The following is a 22,595-nucleotide window of genomic DNA, read 5'->3' as shown; positions in this document are numbered from 1 at the left end:
GGAATTAAGAAGACTATAAGTATGTAGGCAGACATATCCAGAGCAAACGCACTGAAGAGCACATATACGTATAAATATTCCAAAATATTAAACAAGTGGATTTGAAGAATATTTTCTTTTTTGTACTTTTCTAATTTATACACTTATTTTTACAAATAAGTTGAGGATCAAATATAATTTTTCACACAATAAACTTAGTTTCAAATAAATTAATTATATTTTGAAATTCAAATTACTGTATGGCTTATTGTTTTATTTTAACGCAGGAGAATTTTCAAAATACATTACCAGTAGTAATATATTCAAGTAGCACCTTAAATAAGTTCAATAAAATAAGACTGAACTAATACTCATAACTTTTTGCCACCAAAAAATACTTGACACTTAAAAAAATTATGCAGTGGCCCCAAAGAATTTCTACATTATTTAGTACTTGCTCTGTTCTTATCATAGATAGTTTAGAATAACGTAACAGATAACCAATATTCTATTGGTTAATGATGCAGAAATATCTATAATATACAAATATTTTTTTGTTATAAATATAATAATAAACATACATTTGGCACATTAATGACTATCCCCTCAAACAGTCAAAGGTTAGGGTTTTTTAATAAGTTACTGTTACTTTGTGGAAACAGTATCACAGAAACGGCAAAAATAATAAACACACATACCACTATGCCAAAGTACAACACTTAAAGAAATTAATGATTTTTAGAAAAATACTGTCCAATATATACTTAATATCCACTAATACATAGAAGAGGGTAGGTTTCATATAATTTATTATCTATAATACCAAGATTCATCATGAAAATTACTCATCATGATTTCCTATTTTGAACTGAATGGACAATGAATTCATCATGAAGGTTCCTCTCCTGGGCCACACATATAGAAAAAGCCACAGGACCGCCTTGGGAAGGTTTCTGAGCGTCTGAAAACAGTGAGACTCAGCTGTTTAGAGCAGCGCTCTCCACTGTGACATGTGGCCACATGTGGCCACGTACATTAAAATTAAATAAGACTGAGACTTCAGCTCCACAGTCACGCTGGCCACATTCCAAGTGGTCTGGTCACACATGGCTGGTGGCCCCTATGCTGCACATACAGCAGAGAACTGAGCATTTCTCACTACAGAAAGGCCTACTGGCTAGTCATCGAAAAGAACTGGATAATGCAGGTGTAGAGAGTGCTTTTATGTTTTTTCTATTGACTTTTTCTGTCTTCTCCATATCAGTTTATTTTTTCAACCAATCATTTTTTCAACCAATCATTTTGCCTCCATCAGTTCCCATCTCTTAAATTTTCTTCTTTAAGCAGAAAACCGTATCTACAGAAATGTGTTTTAAAATAAGAGCTGTGATGGAGTCCCCAGTCCTCCCAATTATGAACACAGCTGTCTCAGAGGACAGTCTTTGAGGCCTGCCCCCGGCGGCTGAGGGCCTGTCTGCTCCTTCTGAGCCCTGGTCCCGCCTCTGTAACCCGGCTGACCAGGCTCCCGGCCTGCAGGCACTCAGTGATGCCGCTGAATGCTGCTACAGTGCGCAGGTAACACAGGGGGCCAGTCAGAAAAATAGAGAATGTGGAGTACAACTCCCAGAAAAGCCATTACAGAAACTGTTTTACCTTCAAGAGCAAAACCCTTGTAAAAATCTGATTACTTCCAAAGATACAGCTCTGACTGCATTAAAGTTTCACAATTACATTAAACACACCCTAACACATACGACATAAACGCTGCGCACTGCGCACAGCTCTACAGACAGGCAATGGTAACACAAGAGAAGTGAAGCAGTCGACGCAGCTCTCTAAAGGCAAATGTACCTTAAATGGGATTCCAATATCCTATCCATTCGCTTGTAAAAGGGCCTGGATGTAAAATAGCCACTCCAGTAATGATCATCTCGGTCAGCATAAGTGAAAAAATCTCCACTTACAACAGGGAATATTGATTGGCTATTCCTACTACTGGCTGAAGCTTCTTTTTCTAGTGCATCAAAATAATCTGATAAAGTCCCAAACTGTATCTAGTGGGGAAAAAAAAAAAAAAAAAGTTACATTTCATTTATTCACACATTCATCTGTACCTTAAAATTACTTTTAGTGCTGAACGGAAAAGTTCCTAATAAATATTTAAGGCATGCTTCCAAATTAGGATAAATATATAGCTCAGATTTACTTAAATGCAGGGGGAAAAGCACTCAGTGATTGTCTTTTACTTGCATCAAGTCCCAAAAAACTAAGAGAAAACTTGCACATGTAAGCAGTTAGAAGAGTTAATCAGAGCTACAAATGTGTGGATCTGAAAACTCCTTATACATTTCTAGAATCTCCAAGTGTGCAAGGACTAGGCTACGGCATAATCCAGAGATGAATGGCAAGTAGGGGAAACAGCAAAAATAAAAGGTGTGTATTTTAAGTACATGTTACAGCAGTCTGGAAGAACAGCTTTGTTAGCTATTAAGTATTTCCACATATCATATCCACATATTCTCCTCTGGCCTCCACTCTACCCGGTCTGTATTCTTACAAAGGAGAAAGGAGAGACTTTAAGAACACCAGGTCATTTAAAAAAAAAAAAGGACTTTCTCTACCAGTAGGTAACAGTGAGCAATAGAAGTAAAACAGAAAAGGGGATGAGAATTGCAAGGTTGACTGCTCAAATGAAAAAGTTTTTCTGACTAATGACTCAAATTACCGGTACATAAATCCATTTTTATGATCTCAAACTAGTCTATAAATCAGAGGAAAAAAGAAATATTATACAAGATCTAATAAACATATATTGAAAGGTGGTGTTGCTAGAAGTAAATAGACAATTAAACAGGAATGTGTTCTTTTTAAAAAGACGCTAATTTTTTGGTTTCTGATCTTATGCACACACACACATATATACATGGTCAATGAGTTAATTTGTTTTTCCATAAGATGTAATGAAACCCAAGAGACCTTTCTGGCCAACGCAGTACATAGATACACACCCAGATACTGAGAGCCATTTTGATTCAGTGTGGCAGAAAAATAATTAAAGTAGTCAAAACCAGTTAGTGGCCCTCCAGCAGTTACTAAGAGCAGCACAGAAGCTGTATCCCGACGACGTGGGTTTGAACGCTCTCTCCGCCACTTATCTAACACTTAGTTTTGAGCATATTATATAGTGTTTCTGCACGTCTCCATGGTACAGCTGATGGATTCTAAGTAAAATGCTTAGAGATACGACTGGCAAATAGAGGTATAAGCTTTGGCTGTTACTCCACCACTGCAAAGGCAAAATATCAACTGGAAACACCACAGTGATATTAGTAAGACAAACGTAAGTTTTCATAATCTGTGATATAGTGAATTTTGTAACAGCAAAATGGATGATTATTCCATTCCTTATGCTTGCGTTAAAGAAAAGCAGCTTTTTCAAAGTTAGCTTTTTACATTCATTTTACTTGGAGGATAGCCGTCTTCCATGTTGTGCTGGCTTCTGCGGCACAGTGAGGTAGAACCCTGTGGGCACACACACGCCCCCCCCCCACCCCCACCCTCGTCCCCCCTCCACCCCCGGCGCATCACAGAGCTGGCTGGGCTCCCTGTGGACAGCGGCTTCCCAGTAGCTGTCTACTTTGCACGTGGCGATGCATTCATGCCAATGCTCCTCTCAAGCTGCCCCACCCTCTCCTTCCTGCACTGCATCCACAAGCCCATTCTCCACGTCTTTCTCTCTACTTCTCCCCTGTAATATGTTCACCAGTACCATTAAAAAAAGCAGTTTTAAACTACATTATCTACTCTAATCTTGGCTTCACCAAATACAGTTTTTCTTGGGCAAGCGAATCTATTTGTGCCTGTCTCCTAAAATATAATAGGAATAATTATGTGCTTACCAGAAAATGCTCAGAGAATTAAATAACTGTTAAAGCAAAGCACTGTACTAGAGGACATTATGCCAAGTAGATAAAGAGAAGGAAAAATACTGTATGACCTCACTTACATGTGAAATGTAACAAAAAATGAACAGCTCAGAAAAAGAGAGTAGAGGTAGGGGCAGGGAAGGAAGCTGGCCAAAGGTGGCCGAAAGGTACAAACTCCAGTTCTAAGAGAAGTAAGTGCCAGGACTGTAATACACACAGCATGACATCTACAGTTAACGCTGCTGAACGAAATGTATGAACGCTGTGAAGAGAGCAGATCCTAACAGTTCTCATTGCAAGGAAAAATTTTTTCTTTTTATTTAATTGTATCTATACAAGAAAAGAAATGCAAAAAAGCAAAATGGCTGTCTGGGGAGGCCTTACAAATAGCTGTGAAAAGAAGAGAAGCTAAAGGCAAAGGAGAAAAGGAAAGATACAAACATCTGAATGCAGAGTTCCAAAGAATACCAAGAAGAGAGAAGAAAGCCTTCTTCAGCGATCAGTGCAAAGAAATAGAGGAAAACAACAGAATGGGAAAGACTAGGGATCTCTTCAAGAAAATCAGAGATAGCAAAGGAATATTTCATGCAAAGATGAGCTTGATAAAGGACAGAAATGGTATACACCTAACAGAAGCAGAAGATATTAAGAAGAGATGGCAAGAATACACAGAAGAACTGTACAAAAAAGATCTTCATGACCCAGATAATCACGATGGTGTGATCACTGACCTAGAGCCAGACATCCTGGAATGTGAAGTCAAGTGGGCCTTAGAAAGCATCACTACAAACAAAGCTAGTGGAGGTGATGGAATTCCAGTTGAGCTATTCCAAATCCTGAAAGATGATGCTGGGAAAGTGCTGCACTCAATATTCCAGCAAATTTGGAAAACTCAGCAGTGGCCACAGGACTGGAAAAGGTCAGTTTTCATTCCAATCCCAAAGAAAGGCAATGCCAAAGAATGCTCAAACTACCGCACAACTGCACTCATCTCACACGCTAGTAAAGTAATGCTCAAAATTCTCCAAGCCAGGCTTCAGCAATATGTGAACCGTGAACTTCCTGATGTTCAAGCTGGTTTTAGAAAAGGCAGAGGAACCAGAGATCAAATTGCCAACATCTGCTGGATCATGGAAAAAGCAAGAGAATTCCAGAAAAACATCTATTTCTGCTTCATTGACTATGCCAAAGCCCTTGACTCTGTGAATCACAATAAACTGTGGAAAATTCTGAAAGAGATGGGAATACCAGACCACCTGATCTGCCTCTTGAGAAATTTGTATGCATGTCAGGAAGCAACAGTTAGAACTGGACATGGAACAACAGAATGGTTCCAAATAGGAAAAGGAGTTCGTCCAGGCTGTATACTGTCACCCTGTTTATTTAACTTAAATGCAGAGTACATCATGAGAAACGCTGGACTGGAAGAAACACAAGCTGGAATCAAGATTGCCGGGAGAAATATCAATAACCTCAGATACACAGATGACACCACCCTTATGGCAGAAAGTGAAGAGGAACTAAAAAGCCTCTTGATGAAAGGGAAAGAGGAGAGTGAAAAAGTTGGCTTAAAGCTCAACATTCAGAAAACGAAGATCATGGCATCTGGTCCCACCACTTCATGGGAAATAGATGGGGAAACAGTGGAAACAGTGTCGGACTTTATTTTTCCGGGCTCCAAAATCACTACAGATGGTGACTGCAGCCATGAAATTAAAAGACGCTTACTCCTTGGAAGGAAAGTTATGACCAACCTAGATAGCATATTCAAAAGCAGAGACGTTACTTTGCCAACAAAGGTTCGTCTAGTCAAGGCTATGGTTTTTCCTGTGGTCATGTATGGATGTGAGATTTGGACTGTGAAGAAGCCTGAGCGCCGTAGAATTGATGCTTTTGAACTGTGGTGTTAGAGAAGACTCTTGAGAGTCCCTTGGACTGCAAGGAGATCCAACCAGTCCATTCTGAAGGAGATCAGCCCTGGGATTTCTTTGGAAGGAATGATGCTGAAGCTGAAACTCCAGTACTTTGGCCACCTCATGCGAAGAGCTGACTCATTGGAAAAGACTCTGATGCTGGGAGGGATTGTGGGCAGGAGGAGAAGGGGACGACAGAGGACGAGATGGCTGGATGGCATCACTGCCTCGATGGACGTGAGTCTCAGTGAACTCAGGGAGGTGGTGATGGACAGGGAGGCCTGGCGTGCTGCGATTCATGGGGGTCGCAAAGAGTCGGACACGACTGAGAGACTGATCTGATCTGATCTGATACAAGATGATGGCTGCCAACTAAACTTATTGTGGTAATCATTCCACAGTATAGGTAAGTCAAAACATTATGCTATTAATATACACCTTAAACATAAACAGTGATATATATCAATCATATTTCAATAAAATTATAAACAAATTAAAAAGTAAAGCACTTTAGAGAGTTAATAGCAAATCAATCTCTCAATATACTTCAGTTTATTTAATATTAAGTATTACTCCCCAATCTCATTACTAGGAAGTAGAATACACTTACTAGGAAGTAGATTATGTGTGGACATACAAGAAATGAGGGTCACAAATACCAGGACACAGCATTAACTACAGACCCAATAGGTACAGATGAGATCAGAGAAGGATACGTAGTAACAGTGGCAAAACAGTCATTGATATAGGTATTTTTGAGTCTCACTTTCCTCATCCATATGGGGCTTCCCTGATAGCTCAGGTGGTAAAGAATCCGCCTGCAATGCAGGACCTTGGTTCAATCCCTGGGTTGGGAAGATCCCCTGGTGAAGGGAAAGGCTACCCACTCCAGATTCTGGCCTGGAGAATTCTGTGAATTGTATAGTCCATGGGGTCACAAAGAGTCAAACACAACTGAGGCACTTTTACTTTCACTTCCTCATCTGTGTCATAAGGGATTACTATTAGATAACAAAAATCACTTTCAGTTTCAAATTTTAGGGATCTGTGACATGCTAGAAAGTTAATATCAAAAAGAGAGTACACCCTTTCAAAAATATTTCAGTTAATTTTTGGTACTACCCAGAATGAAAATATTTTCTTCTTGGCAAAATCCCAGAGCAAAGTTGATGTAAGTGACCTGATGAGCTTTCTTACAAACTTAAAGGACTGAAATATAATCCTCTTGCAATGCTAGAGTAGTTTCAAAAAAAAAAATAATTTAAAGTAAATTTTTCTATAGTCTCTTGGTAGCTCAAATAAAGTATGTGGGATACCAAAAAATAACTGAACAAAAATATTTAAATGTTTTACACTAAAATGCAACAAATAATCTTAAACATAACCTTAATCTTAAATGTAACATTAAACTCCTCTACCAGGATGACATAAAAGGAAAGGTTACATAGATTGCTAAATAAGTCGTGATCAATGGCAAACTGGCTGACTGGGCTAGTCCAACGTCAGTTTCTCAGTCACCTAAATCCAATTGCTTATTTTTGTTTGTCCTTCATTAGAAGAAAATAAGCTTAACACTTTCAGCTTGATTAAGCAACTTTAAACATCTCACAGAGAACAGATACAACTAGACAAACAAGTTTTAATACACAGAAAAAAATGTTTGAAGATATCTAAGGGCCCTCAAAGCAGCCAGGATTTGAAGGACAAAAATTCTTGAAATAAAGGAAATCAATAACCTCAGATATGCAGATGACACCACCCTTACAGCAGAAAGTGAAGATCAACTAAAGAGCCTCTTGATGAAGGTGAAAGAGGAGAGTGAAAAAGCTGCCTTAAAACTCAACATTCAAAAAATGAAGGTCATGGCATCCCGTCCCATCTTCAAGGCAAACAGAAGGGGAAAAAATGGAAAGAGTAAAAGACTTCATTTTCTTGGGTTCCAAAGTCACGGCAGACAGTGACTGCAGCCATGAAACTAAAAGACGCTTGCTCCTTGGAAGAAAAGCTATTACAAACCTAGACAGCATATTAAAAAGCAGAGGTAATACTCTGCTGACCAAGGTCCATATAGTCAAAGCTACAGTTTTTCCAGTAGTAAATGTACGGAAGTGAGGGTTGGACCATAAAGAAGGCAGAGTGCTGAAGAGAAGAACAGAACTAGAAGACTCACTATCAGATAGTAAGATCTACTATGAAGCTCAAAGTATGAAACTAGTTAAACAGACAAAAGTGAGTAGAAAGTCTAGACACAGACCCACACATAAATCCATCTCCACTCATGATTAATAATAGAGATGACACTGCATAGAAATGGGCAAACTATGGTCTTTTCAATAAATGGTGCTTGACACTCACACGGGCAAAATGTATCTTGATCCCTCCCCTCAGACAATATACAACAATCTATTCCAAACATTATTAAAAAGCAGAGACATTACTTTGCCAACAAAGGTCCATCTAGTCAAGGCTATGGTTTTTCCAGTGCTCATGTATGAAATGTGAGAGGTGGACTATAAAGAAAGCTGAGCGCCAAAGAATTGATGCTTTTGAACTGTGATGTTGGAGAAGACACTTGAGAGTCCCTTGGACTGCAAGGAGATCCAACCAGTCCATCCTGAAGGAAATCAGCCCTGAATATTCACTGAATGGACTGATGTTGAGGCTAAAACTCTAATACTTTGGCCATCTCATGTGAAGAGCTGACTCATTTGAAAAGACCCCGATGCTGGAAAAGATTGAGGGCAGGAAGAGAAGGGGACGACAGAGGATGAGATGGTTGGATGGCATCACTGACTGGGTGGACAGTTTGAGTAAGCTCCGAGAGTTGGTGATGGACAGGGAGGCCTGGCATGCTGCGGTTCATGGGGTCGCAGAGTCGGACACGACTGAGTGACTGAACTGAACTGACTGATTTCCGACATACTGTAGACAGACCTACATGTTGAAGGTAGAACAACAGCACTTCTAGAGTACAGCTTCATAAAGAATAGATTTTCACGACCATGGGTAAACAAAAGTTTTTAAGCAAAACATAACATGCACTAACCATAAGATTCCATTAAAATTAAGAATTTCTGTTCCTCAAAAGATAGCATTGAGAGAGAAAACAGAGGCTACATAGTGGGAGATAACATTTGCATAACTTTAATCTGAAAAAAGACTCAATCCAAAATACATAAGAGAAATATAAATGGTTAGGAAAAAGACAGACGACCCAATCTAATAAAATAATCATCAAAAGACTTAGCACTGCTCAAAAGAGGATACCCAAATGGCAATAAACTTATGAGAAGAGAGTCAGCCTCATTAACTACTGGAAATACAAAATAAAACCATCACATCCATCATAAAAGGAGAAAAAAGCTCTGATAAGATGAGCCTGAGTAAGGAAGAGGAACCACTGAAACTGTCAGAGGATGTGACATCCAGTGGGTCTACTTTGGAATTTCATTTGACAATATCTACTGAAGCTGAACATGTGCATACCCAATAACCCCAAACTCCACTCCATTTTATACCCCATAAACTCATACACACACACTGCACAAAACAGTCAATGCAGTGTTACCTGTCATTAACCAAAGCTGAAAACAATCCAAGTGTCCACCAACAACAGAATGGATAAATGGTGGTATGCTCATCAATATCACATGATACATGCCACATGTAACCCATAACAGTAGATGAATTTCAAAAACATAATGTGCAGCCAAAAAAAAAAAAATTGAGACACAAAATAACACATATTTAAGAGTCCCTTCTCATAAAATTCAAAAACAGGCAACACCAATCACAAAGATACAACCCAGAAGAGCGGAGTGGGGCAGGAGGTGGGAGTGGGGTTCAGCAAGAGGGGACAGACACACACCCACAGCTAACTCACGTTGACGGACGGCAGAAACCAGCATAAAACTGTGAAGCAACTATCCTCCAATTAAAAAATACAAATGAAAGCAATGGTTACTCTTGTAGGAACTGGTAAAGACTTGGAAGGCTAGAAATGTTCTACATATTGGATAGGGGTTACATGGTGATTTTTTCTTCTTTCAAACAAAGTATATTTGGTTTACAATGTTATGCCAATCTCTGCTATACAGCAAAGTGACTCAGTTATACATATATATATATCCTTTTTAATATTACACGGGTGTTTTAAAAATTGAAAATATTCTCTGTGTACTTAATGGCCTATGCACTCCTATGTATATGATACATTAACTTTCCAATTACTTTAAAGATTTTTCTAGTGGGCAAAGGAGGAAACGGGTAAAATATTAAAGACAGGATTAAATTCTTCAGAGTCATGCAGTGGCTCCTTCTGCAGACCTCAGAACCATTCCCCAGGAAGGTGTCTTTTGAGACGTATGCACGCGCCCCTCCGATCAACGGTCCCTGTGTGCACTTCCTCTTGGAGGGAAGCACAGAGAAGACCTACACACAGGTCCATACTCAAGGTTTATGACATGGCTGAAATTCGGTTTTAAGTACCTCGAATCACCGTGATGTTTTATTGAAGCTTATTCATCTATTCAGTATTATGTGCTTTTCCTTAATAAGCTTGAATTTACTTCCCACAGGTAAGCCCACTTCCTCTCTACTGTATTCTCAGTGTGGCATGTCTAACAGCTCTGGATGTGCACACAGTACAGTGCGGGGTGAGCAGCCTCTCACACAGGGTCCACACGACTCGTGCTCAAGTCCTCACTCATGCAACCCATCTGTAAAACGCTTTGATGAGCTGAGTAAATTGGAATGTGTCTGGGTATATGACATTACTGTTAATCTTTCAGATGGGATAATGGTATTACGATCATATTTTTCCACAGTGTCCTTATCATTTAGATACATAATGAAATGGTTATAGACAAAAATACATGCCCTCTGAGATTTGCTCCAAAATTCTAGAGGAGTGAGATGACAGTGGAGCACAGCAGAAACAAGGGTGACCTTGAGCTGATGGGTGCTGTAGCTGAATCATGGGTACTGGGAAGCAGGGAGCAATTTATGCTATTCTCAAAACTTCAGGGTGCACTTTAAATTTTCCAGAGGGGGAGAAAAAGAGAAAGAATGACAGACGAATGATTAATTTTAGAAGACTTCTCATCTAAGAAAAATGCAAGTGTAGTCTCTGACACAAGACATGTGTTTGCAAAATTCTTGACATATGCGTCTGCATCTGCCAGTCACACTGCTAAATCACAGGAAGCGATTGAGAGAAACAGCAAACTTTCAGTGCTAGTAGGAAAACAGGACATCACTGGAAAACGAACATCACAACTTAGTAGGTACGTGTTTTCAACCACACAAAGCAATGCCTCTTTAATCCTCAATGAGTGGTAAGAAAGGGATAACTCTAGAAATGGAACGGTAATGTAAGATAATTTACCCCTTCATGAATCACACTTTTACAGAAGAACTACATATTCTAAGAAATACTAGGATGTGGGACGAAGGAACTAAGGCTGTTGTGTTTCAGCCTCCTTTAATAATGAAGGTTCACCTTCCAATATGGCATCATGATAAAGCATTTCTCATTACCTTAACATTATACTGAGAATGAGAGTTCATATAATCAAAAAGCAGCTGGTAATTCTTGAACTGGTGATCCCATTCGGTGCGTTCGGTGTAGCGGAAATCGTCTCCCAGCGGGGCCAGGACCACCGTGGTTCGGAAGAGCTCTGACTTCTTTCGGTACTGGTCCAGGAGCATCTCGGCCCTGCAGAAGGAGAAGGAGCACCACTAGCACAGCGGGAGCACCACTAGCACAGCGGGGCCATCGCACGAAGCGCGCTGCAGTGAAACAGCATCATGCATTCTGCCTGTGTTCTCGCTTAGCACGATTTACGAGACAGATTATTCTAACTACTGCACTAATTTTTCCTATCCCTCTAAAATATTGATAAATTCTTATCAGAGGGAAAACCCCATAGCTTTTCCATGGAATATCCTTAGAGAAATAAAGGCTTATGACAGCTTTGGCATAAATTCCTGAGGGCATCAGTGCCCTCCCAAAGGTCAGCCACAGACACTGACTGCCAGATAGCCTGTGCCATAAAATAATTCAGTCCAAGAAGATAGATTTCTCATCTACATGAACTCTGACTTGCTTTGACTTAATATCCCTTTCTCTAACTTAATCTAAAATTGCCTAATTAAAAAAAATAAAATTGCCTAATTAAACATAAAATTATTTTGAATGAAGCCAATTATAGAACCGTATTTCCTTTTCTAAAGGAAGAAAACCAACTCAGTCAACTTCTTCCATCAATAATCTGAGTGTCTGTCACAGTGTCCTTCATACTGATCAACAGATACAGCTAAGGAACTGCATGAGCTATTCTGGTTTCTCTCTCTCTGGGCCCTAACCCACGACTCAAAAGGACAGCTAAATACAACGTGCTGATAGGCTTCTGTATTTCATTTACTTACACTGTCTAGAAAACCTTTTGGGAAACGATGAATGGGGGCCCCGTTTGAGAAAGCCTGGGAACACAAAGTAAGAGGAAGAGCTTCTGAAAGTGAAATTAAACAAGCAGATGAACCCTGAGGAGTTCTCCATGTGTCTAGTGCCAAAGCTTAAAAACAGTGATAGATGACAAATACGGTTTTTTATTCAGTATTCCAATTTTCACTTCAAGGATTATCCAGAAGTAGATTCTAATTCACGATATAAAAATTTATGAAGAAATCTCAAAGAACATCAACGATGGAAGGAGGCATTTTACAGAAACTATGAAAAAACACTGAACTAAATTTAGAATCTCATATGCTCTTTTTATATTGATGGTCTCTGAAATTGTTCTGCAAATATTAAATTAGCAAAAATTTAATAACTTGGTGAGTAAAATATAACCATAATATTCTTACTTAACATATAATACCTAGTTTCCTGAGATTACCATTCAATATAGAACTTAATTTTTACTAGTAATTTACTAATATTCCATATTTCCCAAAAAACAATTTTAAATTATTACTTATAATTATAAAGCACACATACAATGAGATTAATCACACAGGAAGATGTCTAAGACCTAAGGAAACAAGAGGAAAAATACGTACATGAATCACAGACATAAGATAAAGTATAAATGAGCATCCAGCTAGATCCTTCAGGCAATCAGCACAAAAACGCATCCCAAGGCTCACTACTAGATACACCACGCTCTGCATGTATATGTGTGAAACACGGAAGAGGAAAGCAAGCACAGACTTGATGAAGTGCCTTTTCTACACAGCACCCATCCCGACTCCCAGGCTGTTGCTCAGGAAGTGTCAGTGCTGGGAAAGCCAAGGGGCCACACTGCCAAGCTGGTAGGGAGTGGACACTCGCTACACATGGCAACCTGTGACAGGTGCCTTGGCCACATCACAGGCACAGGCGTGCGGCTGCAATCACTCTGCACTTATCCTACCAGGGAGGAAAGGGCAACTTGACTGGAACAGACGTCACATCACCTGACATGTAAACCATTACCATATGTAAAACACACGGTGAGTGAGTATCGGCTGTCCAGCCGTGTCCAACTCTCTGTGACCCCATGGACTGTAGCCCACCAGGTTCCTCTGTCCATGGAATTCTCCAGGCAAGAACACTGGAGTAGTTAGCCATTCCCCTCTCCATGGGATCTTCCTGACCTAAGGATTGAACTCCAGTCTCCCGCATTGCAGGCAAATTCTTTACCATGTGAGCCACCAGAGAAGCCCACATTATATGGTACTAGATCTAAACCAAACTTGATAAAGAATGGAGTTTCTTTGTCTTCAAAGTAGAGAAACCTGATAAACTAAGCATACTGAATGTATCACCTGTACATGATAGTTAAAAATCATTTTCTTTAGGGTGTTAAAAAACCCAGTGCCATTAAACTGGAATGCCCATGCTTGATCTCTGAACATCACAAGGAAGGTGACATCTGCATGGGAAATAACCAGCAGAACCAAGACTTCAAGACTTATAAGCTAAACAACAACAAAAATCTATGTAAGCATTATACAGATTCATTCATCTGTATGTCCCTGGTGCCTGGAAGCCCCTTTCAGAATCACTGGAACTGACTGAACACGAGGTGTGTTCTGAGGGGGGTTGGGGAGGGGGGCCGGTAGTCTTTGAAGGGTTCCAGGACCATCAACAGGATTGCGCAGAATGGCTCTCAGGCACTCTCAGCAGCACCCGAGAAAGAAAAAGAGGGGCCTCGCACCATCTGTGGGTGCTCGGGGATTCCCTGAGCTAGCCTGCAAGAAGTCTCCCGGAGCCCCTGACCACTGGAGTAAGAGGAGGCGTGCAAACCCCACTTAGCGGCAAACAGCTAAGTGTTCTCCCAAGAAGGCAGGCAAGGATCCCCCGACCCTGACCAAGCCACCACCACCTTCCCGCTGCACCTCTGCAACAACTGTACTGAATTACCCGCTTATGTCGAAGCAGCCTGGCCCTAGCAGACTGTTCAGGTTCTTCACTGCTCCAAGAACCAAAAAAAGAAACCAAACAGATCCCAAATCTTGGGACACTTCTTTTGAAGTGAAGCCAGATTTTGATATACATAAAGGATCCACAACTTTAAGAAGACGACCTTGCTGAGATACTCTTATGTCTGCCACAGTGAGAGGCTCACACTGCAATATCTCCTTTATCGCCACAAGGGCTCAATCAGTGCAAGGAGACCCAAATCATACCTTCATCCTCACACACACTTTTTTAAAAATAGATTTTATTGAGCACAGAGCAACCATCTTACTTTATTTAAAAGGCTATATTATTTTTCTAGCAGAGTTGAGTGTCTTATATTACAACACAGTGTTTTATTTTAGTGTATTACATACCATTAATTTTACAGTGAAGAAATTAAACTTTTAAAAGCACCAGAATTAGAAGTATAGGTAGCTTGATTTAATGAGATGCTTCCATCTTTAGGACAGTTTTCTTCTAAGAAAAAACAAGTAATTCATTTCCTGATTTTTAGTTAACAATTCTTCAGAATAAATATTCCTAATTAAAGTTTTCGGTAAGTCAAAAACTTCAGAAAGATGCAAAGACATGTATTCATCAGAGCTGGGCAGTGTTCACTATTACTGATTGTTATTAAGGGAACAGATAATTATGCTCTTTATGTGATCCATTTCAATAAACATGTTTTTGCAATTGGGTTGCTTCTCTTACCAATTTATACCATAGAGACCATAAGTTTTATTATCAACAAAAGTATATGAAATCAATCAAACACAGTAGGAGGCTTTTATAATAAAGGCAAAGGAGAGCATAGTAACAGTGTATAACAGGTTATCCACCATACATTGATCTACTGTTGTTCACTTTCCATTAAGTTGTAACACAGAAGGCAGACAGACAAGGCTTTGGCATTTTTCAGCTGCTTTAAATCTCGTTTGAATGAATGCTTTGAGTAAGGATAATATTGGCTACCAAAGACCATTTATATAACTCTTCAGCAACAAGCCACTAATACTTACTTGTTAAAGATGCTGACTTATAAAATGCATATTTTCATACCTGTTCTGGAGATTTCCAGGATATATTGTTTCTGGGGGGACTCCCCAGGGACAACCGTATCTGCCTCCAGGAAGCCGTTTAAAATCAAACTGGCAGCATATTTTAGGATCAGGCCCACAAGTGTGGGGGATGTCGTAGCTGTAGAAGGGCATCATATGGCAAAAAATGTCTGTGACAGATCCCAGATCTACAACAAACAGCAATAGAGAGACCTGTGTAAATTTACAGATTTCATCCCCAAACTTTCAAAACGCCACCGCTTTACACATACACAGTGCAAGTTCCATCCTAAAGCAACAACCCCTCTAACTACTAATACACACACCCCAGCAGCATTCAACGGCCACCAGCCAGAAGGACGACACTTGTATCTCAGTGTCTGCCTGCATCTTCTGTCCAAACTTAACTGAAACAGAAAGGCCCCATCCTAAAGCAGCATCTGCTGACCTGGAAGGATATAAATGAACAGAAGTTACAGCCAGCTCATCCAAAGTTACGGCCACCCCTGGCTGCCAGCGCCTGCCACATCTGCGCCTGCCTTGGGGAGCAGGGACTCTGAGAGGGACCATTAGCTGCGGAGGCCAGGTGTGAAGAAGACACGAAGGCAGCAGAACAGGGGACTGGGAGAATAAGAGCCGGAGAGGGAAGGGCCTGTGAAAATACTGGGGAAATACTCGTCTTCAGTGACAAGAAATAAGCGCACTCAGCAGAGTTTGTGCTGCTGCTGCTAAGTCACTTCAGTCATGTCCGACCCTGTGCGACCCCATAGACGGCAGCCCACCAGGCTCCCCCGTCCCTGGGATTCTCCAGGCAAGGACACTGGAGTGGGTTGCCATTTCCTTCTCCAATGCATGAAAGTGAAAAGTGAAAGTGAAGTCGCTCAGTCGTGTCCGACTCCCAGCAACCCCATGGACTGCAGCCCACCAGGCTCCTCCGTCCATGGGATTCTCCAGGCAAGAGTATTGGAGTGGCGTGCCATTGCCTTCTCCGCAGCAGAGTTTGTAGAGGGCCCCTTACCAGTGAAGGGCCAGTCTGACTGTTCTCCTTGGAGGCAGAGAAAAAGTAAAAATAATTTTCAAAACCAAAGAGAAGAATCAAAACAAAGCAAACAATAAAGATACAGAAAACGAGTACTGCTTCCCGACACAGAATTGTTTTTAATTGAAACCTCAATGCCAGTATGTGCTGGCATCATTGCCCTTGAGAGGTAAGATGCCTCCCACAAAGTAAGATTGGAGGACTTTAATAAGAGTTAAAAAATGGCTATTTTTTGTTTAATTCTGACCTGTAAATATCTCTTCCTCTCTACATACAGATCTCCAATTCTCAGCAATGTATTGCTTTTATAATACAGACAGACAACAAGAAAAAAGAAACAAGCACCATATACATTTAAAAAATTTGAAAACAACTGCTTCATTAACAACCAGAACAAACAAAGAAGCTCACCTTAATTCCAAAACATCATTTTCAAGCAACATGTCCAAAGACAGCAGGTAGGTCCACCATACTATTTAGCAGCACATTTACACATTTCAATTCACCTGCTGCATTTGGTGGTGTTAGTCTTTTATCAAATTAAGACTATAATTTTACAGGCAACAATGTTTTCTATATTTCTTCTTAGCACAGTATTAAGTGCATAAAAGTATTAATTTTATGCCAACTGATATTTATAAGCAATTTGAATGTAAGCAATAATTTAAGTAGGGCTTCCTCAAATAAATGATCCCTTTTCAACAAAAATTAATATGCTCCTAAGCATCTGATAAAATTATATAGGATGCAACCCCCCAGAAGCTCTTGTTTGCCCTACAGGTTCAGTTTTCCAGGATAATAAGTTATACAGTTAATTTGTTTCCTTTTGAAAAAACAACAGTGCCCATGAGAAAGATACTGTCTAAATTTACAAATGATGCTGCTGAAACACTTAATGAGGGTCTAGATTACCCAAAGAACAAGTATGATGTAATGCAGTGATGGCTGAACAGTCTTAATAATGAAATCCTTTTTCAGATGACATTTTACTGACAACTTGATACAGCTGGCAGCAGATGCTAGAGGTCAGGGGGCCTAGGCCTCGGAAGAGCACAGAACTGGGTTTAGATCCAGGCTTTGTACCTAGCACCTGTATGAGATTTGGCAAAGGGCCTCACCTTTTCACCATTTAAGAGGTCCTATAATAATAGAACCCAACTTGGCAATAATTACAAAGGTTCAATGAGAGAGTGAATATAAAGCATGTAACACAATGCATGTCCCATAATAAGGACTCACTAAGTAAAAATATGTAAGCAGACAATGGCCTGGGGGTGGGAAAGGCAGAGGCCCCTCAGGAGGGCTGAACCTTGCCACCCCTCCTCCAGCGCAGAGCTGGAGGCGTGCATCCGTGGATCCCCTGGAGGCGTGCATCCGTGGATCCCCGGGGTACCAAGAAGAGTGTGAAAACAAGTGACAAAGGAAACAGGACAGCTGTTCCAGGAGGGCAAGAGGAAGGTGTTAAAAGGCAATTCCAACTAGCTACAGAGACAGGAGAGGCAGAAGGAAGGAACACTGGCGGGGATTCCCCAGGAACTCAGTGGTAAAGGGTCAGCTGGCTACGCAGGAGACGCAGCAGAGCCCCGGGTTCCATCCCTGGGTCGGGAAGATCCCCTGGAGAAGGAAATGGCAATGCACACCAGGACTCTTGCCTGGAAAATTCCACAGACAGAGGAGTCCAAAGAGCCACAGTCCCTGGGTTCGCAAAAAAGTCGGACATGACTTAGTGACTAAACAAACATCAGTTCTAATGCGATCAACTTTGTGGTAAAATGGGTACATTTTAAAATAGAATCAAATGAAAGCATTAGTTGCAAAAGACTAATTTCTTATTTTGTTTACTTCCTTTAGGCTTAAAAGAATCTACCATGTTCTATAGATAAATATTTTTACCAATGCTTAAAAGACTCCTGACACAATTATATTGAAAAAATAATTATGTGTATCTTTAAGCAACCTGATTCTCAAGAAAGACATGTTGAATAAAACCCATAACAGCAAGAGGTCATAACCCCTGTGAAATAATATCTAGGTCAAGTAAGATCTACTTTCATCTAACCCTACATACCCCAATTTTGTCTCCAAAAAAACTCCAGTGTTTTATGCAATGCAAAGTGTTTTTTAACTGCATAATGAACTCTCTGAATAAGCATGTGAGAAAATCCAGCACGTTTTAGAAGATATGCCATTGTTGGTGAATGTCCAAACGGGTCGATAGCCCAACCAGACCGAGGTTTCACTCCTGTTGATAAAGAGAATAAGTGTTATTTTTTTAATTGATAAATGAAAAAGAAAAAGTCACAACACATTCAGACCCACCCGAGCTCCCTGGTCTTCTGGATTCCAAAATAAAGGGCTGCCCAGAGCACCCTTAGTGAGACTCCCTGCAAGACCCCCGAGAGAAGGAGGACTCTGCCCCGGCCGTCCTCCCAGGCAGGGTGACTCACACTGGAAGTGAATCGGCTGGAGCTAAAGTGAGCACTCTGTCATCTGATAGATATTGGAAAGCTGCTGCAGTCAGTGGAGCCCGAGAAACACACAGGACCAAGCCACTGCCCTCTAGGAGCTAACAGTCCTCTCTTCTGTGGAGCTGCAAAAGCCTGCAACTCGCTCTTATACAACACAGAAAACTAATCCAAGTCATTTCAACTTGTACTCTCCAATCCCAACATTAAGGGATTTTAGGCTCTCTTTTATACCGTACAACAGTGCTAAATCATCATATAACACAGTAGCAGAACTGGCCAAAATAACTATGCTGTTATGTCCTTATAAATCTTAAGACATTCTGATGCTGGTACTTGCTATCAAGAAGGAATCAATAGAATTTTTCACACCTGACTCACACCAATTCTGGTAAAGAACTAAAGATACACCTCAATTTCACAGAGGATAACATGAAAAACCAACATAATAAACACACAGGTTAGAATTAATGAAATAAGATTATTCATTGGGCAGTATGCAAATATTTATTCAGGATTCTTAAAGAAGGCTTCTATATGCTACATATACATAGACATAAGTAATCTAACTGCATTTTTTTCACTCAAACATCTATTTAGCACTTTCCATACACAGACTGGTTCCAAACAGGAAAAGGAGTACATCAAGGCTGTATATTGTCACCCTGCCTATTTAACGTCTATGCAGAGTACATCATGAGAAACGCTGGGCTGGAAGAAGCACAAGCTGGAATCAAGATTGCCAGGAGAAATATCAATAACCTCAGATATGCAGATGACACCATCTTTATGGTAGAAAGTGAGGAACTCAAAAGCCTCTTGATGAAAGTGAAAGAGGAGAGTGAAAAGGCGGGCTTAAAGCTCAACATTCAGAAAACGAAGATCATGGCATGTGGTCCCATCATTTCCTGGGAAATAGATGAGGAAACAGTGGAAACAGTGTCAGACTTTATTTTTTGGGGGCTCCAAAATCACTGCAGTTGGTGACTGTAGCCATGAAATTAAAAGACGCTTACTCCTTGGAAGAAAAGTTATGACCAACCTAGATAGCATATTGAAATGCAGAGACATTACTTTGCCAACAAAGGTCCGTCTAGTCAACGCTATGGTTTTTCCAGTGGTCATGTATGGATGTGAAAGTTGGACTGTGAAGAAAGCTGCGTGCCGAAGAATTCATGCTTTTGAACTGGGGTTTTGGAGAAAAGACTCTGATGCTGGGAGGGATTGGGGGCAGGAGGAGAAGGGGACGACAGAGGATGAGATGGCTGGATGGCATCACCGACTCGATGGATGTGAGTCTGAGTGAACTCCGGGAGTCGGTGATGGACAGGGAGGCCTGGTGTGCTGCGATTCATGGGGTCACAAAGAGTCAGACACGACTGAGCGACTGAACTGAACTGAACTGAAGAAAGGATTACATTGGCTTAGGATTACACAAATGAGTTAATCTTGATCCTGATTATAGCTGTAAAGATTACCATGCAAGGTGTTCACAGAGAAAAACAGAAAAGAAAACAGAGAGAACGCTGCAGAACACTGAAGATGAAGCCAGCAAAGCAGACTGAAAAGGAAAAGTTGAACTGTCAGAGAACCAACAGTATATGTCAAAATTCAAAGAAGTTGCCATATAAAGTTTGCCCATTTCACATATGGGATTTACCTCCAAAAAATTATAAAGAAATCTTGAACCTATTTAGTACTTTGGGTTTTTTTGTGGTAGCATAGGTTTAGCAATTCTGAAACTTTCATGAATTCCAAGACTGAGCAAACTAGTTAGGTAAAGCAGCCAGGTTTTATATTTTGAGAGAAGGAACTGCAAACCAGTTCCTATAAATGTGCGAGTAGAATGGAGCCTATGGTACTGAGCTGAAATAGGAGACAGCAGTACTAACTTATGAATAAATGTACAAATAAACACACAAACATACATATATATTTAAACAAACTACATATGTGTGTGTGTGTGTGTGTGTGTGTGTGTGCACGAGCTCACTTCCTAGCTCACTGCACTAGGGAGGCCTAGATGCAGGAGCACTTCAGGATCAATTAGCTGAACTTCGCTCCTAGATTCTGACCTCTAAATGCTATGCTCTATAATAACCTCAGAGAAACAGCTTATTTCAGGGCTGAGACTGCGAAAGTACAAGATAACCCTAGAACAGAGTATTTGGGGCATAAAGTAAAGAAATGGCCAAAGAGTCATGGAAACGTATTATATAAAAATAAACTGGGAGATAGCTTGAAGGGGCTTCCATTGGCCGAATGTGGGACAACTGGGGCATCAAAATAAAGAACAGTAGCACTGGACTAGAACCCACTGAATAAAATAAAACCCACAAGCTCACAAATACAAAATAAAAAAGAAACCTCTTCCTTTTAGTAAAAAATGCTAACAAATAATTAGGTCTTCCCTGGTGGCTCAGCAGTAAAGAATCGCCTGCTAATGCAGGAGATGTGGGTTTGACCCCGGGGTTAGGAAGATCCCTTGGAGAAGGAAATGGCAACCCACTCCAGTATTCTCTGCTGGGAAATCCCACAGACAGAGGAGCCTGGCAGACTACAGTCCATGGGGTCCCAAGAGTCAGACAAAGCAACTAAACAACAGCAAAACCAATAGTTACGGAAGGAATGGTGGAGTTAGAAACTCATCAACAGATCCTAAAACTAAAATACTCAAGTTTGATGAGGAATTTTACCTGTTCTCAACGTGTCTCCCACAAAGCGGGTAAACGTAAAGCACAGAGAAGAAATGTAAGCCGTGCCTGGTCACGGACAACGCCACTAGCATGGGAACAGAGAGGCGGCGCGCACTTCCTGATGAGACACACTGAGCCCACAGGAAAGACCCGTGGAGACATCCCAGGAAAATAGACAGACCAGACAGCGTGAGCCGAAGCTAAGGATAAGGGGAACCACTCAAACTGAGAGACGTTTTACAACAGAAGTCTGACTTCCTCAAAAATCCAAGGTTAAGAAACCCAGAGAACGGCTGAGGGAGTGCTCCAGGTTAAGGAGACAAAAAGACGTGACAGCTAGATGCCACACGTGACCCTGGACTGGAAGAGGGAAAACAGCGGCTTTTACTGAATAACATTACTAAGACAAGTGACAAGGTTTGAATATATTGTGAACTAGATTGTGGCATCATTGCTAAAACTCCTGATTTGACATCTTCTGCTTATCTAAGCAAACATCTCTGTTTCTTAGGAAGTAACACTGAAGGGACAAGATGTCTCCCACTTCTTCTCAAATGGTTCAAAAAAACATGCATGTGAATCTAACTACAGTCATCCCTTGGTATCCAAGGGAGATTGCTTCCAGGACGCCTGAAAAAACCAAAATCCTTGGATGTCAAGTTCCTTATATAAAATGGTATTATATTTTCATATAACCTACACACATCCTATTGCATATAGGCATACCTCGGAGATATTGAGGGTTTACTTTCAGACCACTGCCATAAAGAGAATATCACAATAAAATGTTACCCAGTACATATAAAAGTTATGTTTACATAGTCTATTAAGTGTACAAGAGCATTATGTCTAAAAAACTGTACATACTTCAGTTAAAAGAAACTATATGTAGAGAAAAGAGAACCCCTGCACTGCTGGTGGGAATGTAAGTTGGTATAGTCACTATAGTAAGCAGTACAGAAAATTCTTGAAAAATTAAAGAGAACTACCATATGACCCAGCGATTCCACACTTGGGAATTAATCTAAAGAAAACAAAAACACTAATTTGAAAAGATACACGGACCCCCACAT

At 40.5% G+C, this 22,595-nt stretch overlaps 1 protein-coding gene across 2 annotated transcripts in view; it reads right to left on the bottom strand.

Moving 5' to 3' along the window:
- MAN2A1 (mannosidase alpha class 2A member 1) overlaps nt 1-22,595 on the bottom strand; it is a 214,765-nt gene that overhangs the window by 98,807 nt on the left and 93,363 nt on the right. For both annotated transcript variants that reach the window (XM_005907789.3, XM_070373207.1), the window contains exons 6-9: nt 18,430-18,603; nt 15,324-15,510; nt 11,357-11,534; nt 1,831-2,033 (exon numbers count right to left, since the gene is read on the bottom strand). In XM_005907789.3, the coding sequence (XP_005907851.2) occupies nt 1,831-2,033; nt 11,357-11,534; nt 15,324-15,510; nt 18,430-18,603 (742 nt within the window). The remainder of the gene's footprint in view (nt 1-1,830; nt 2,034-11,356; nt 11,535-15,323; nt 15,511-18,429; nt 18,604-22,595) is intronic.

The sequence above is a fragment of the Bos mutus genome, chromosome 7, assembly GCF_027580195.1.
Source record: "Bos mutus isolate GX-2022 chromosome 7, NWIPB_WYAK_1.1, whole genome shotgun sequence".
Classification (NCBI taxonomy): Eukaryota; Metazoa; Chordata; class Mammalia; order Artiodactyla; family Bovidae; genus Bos; species Bos mutus.
The sequence above is the reverse complement of the archived record's forward strand: the minus strand, read 5'-3'. Positions and strand labels throughout refer to the sequence as shown.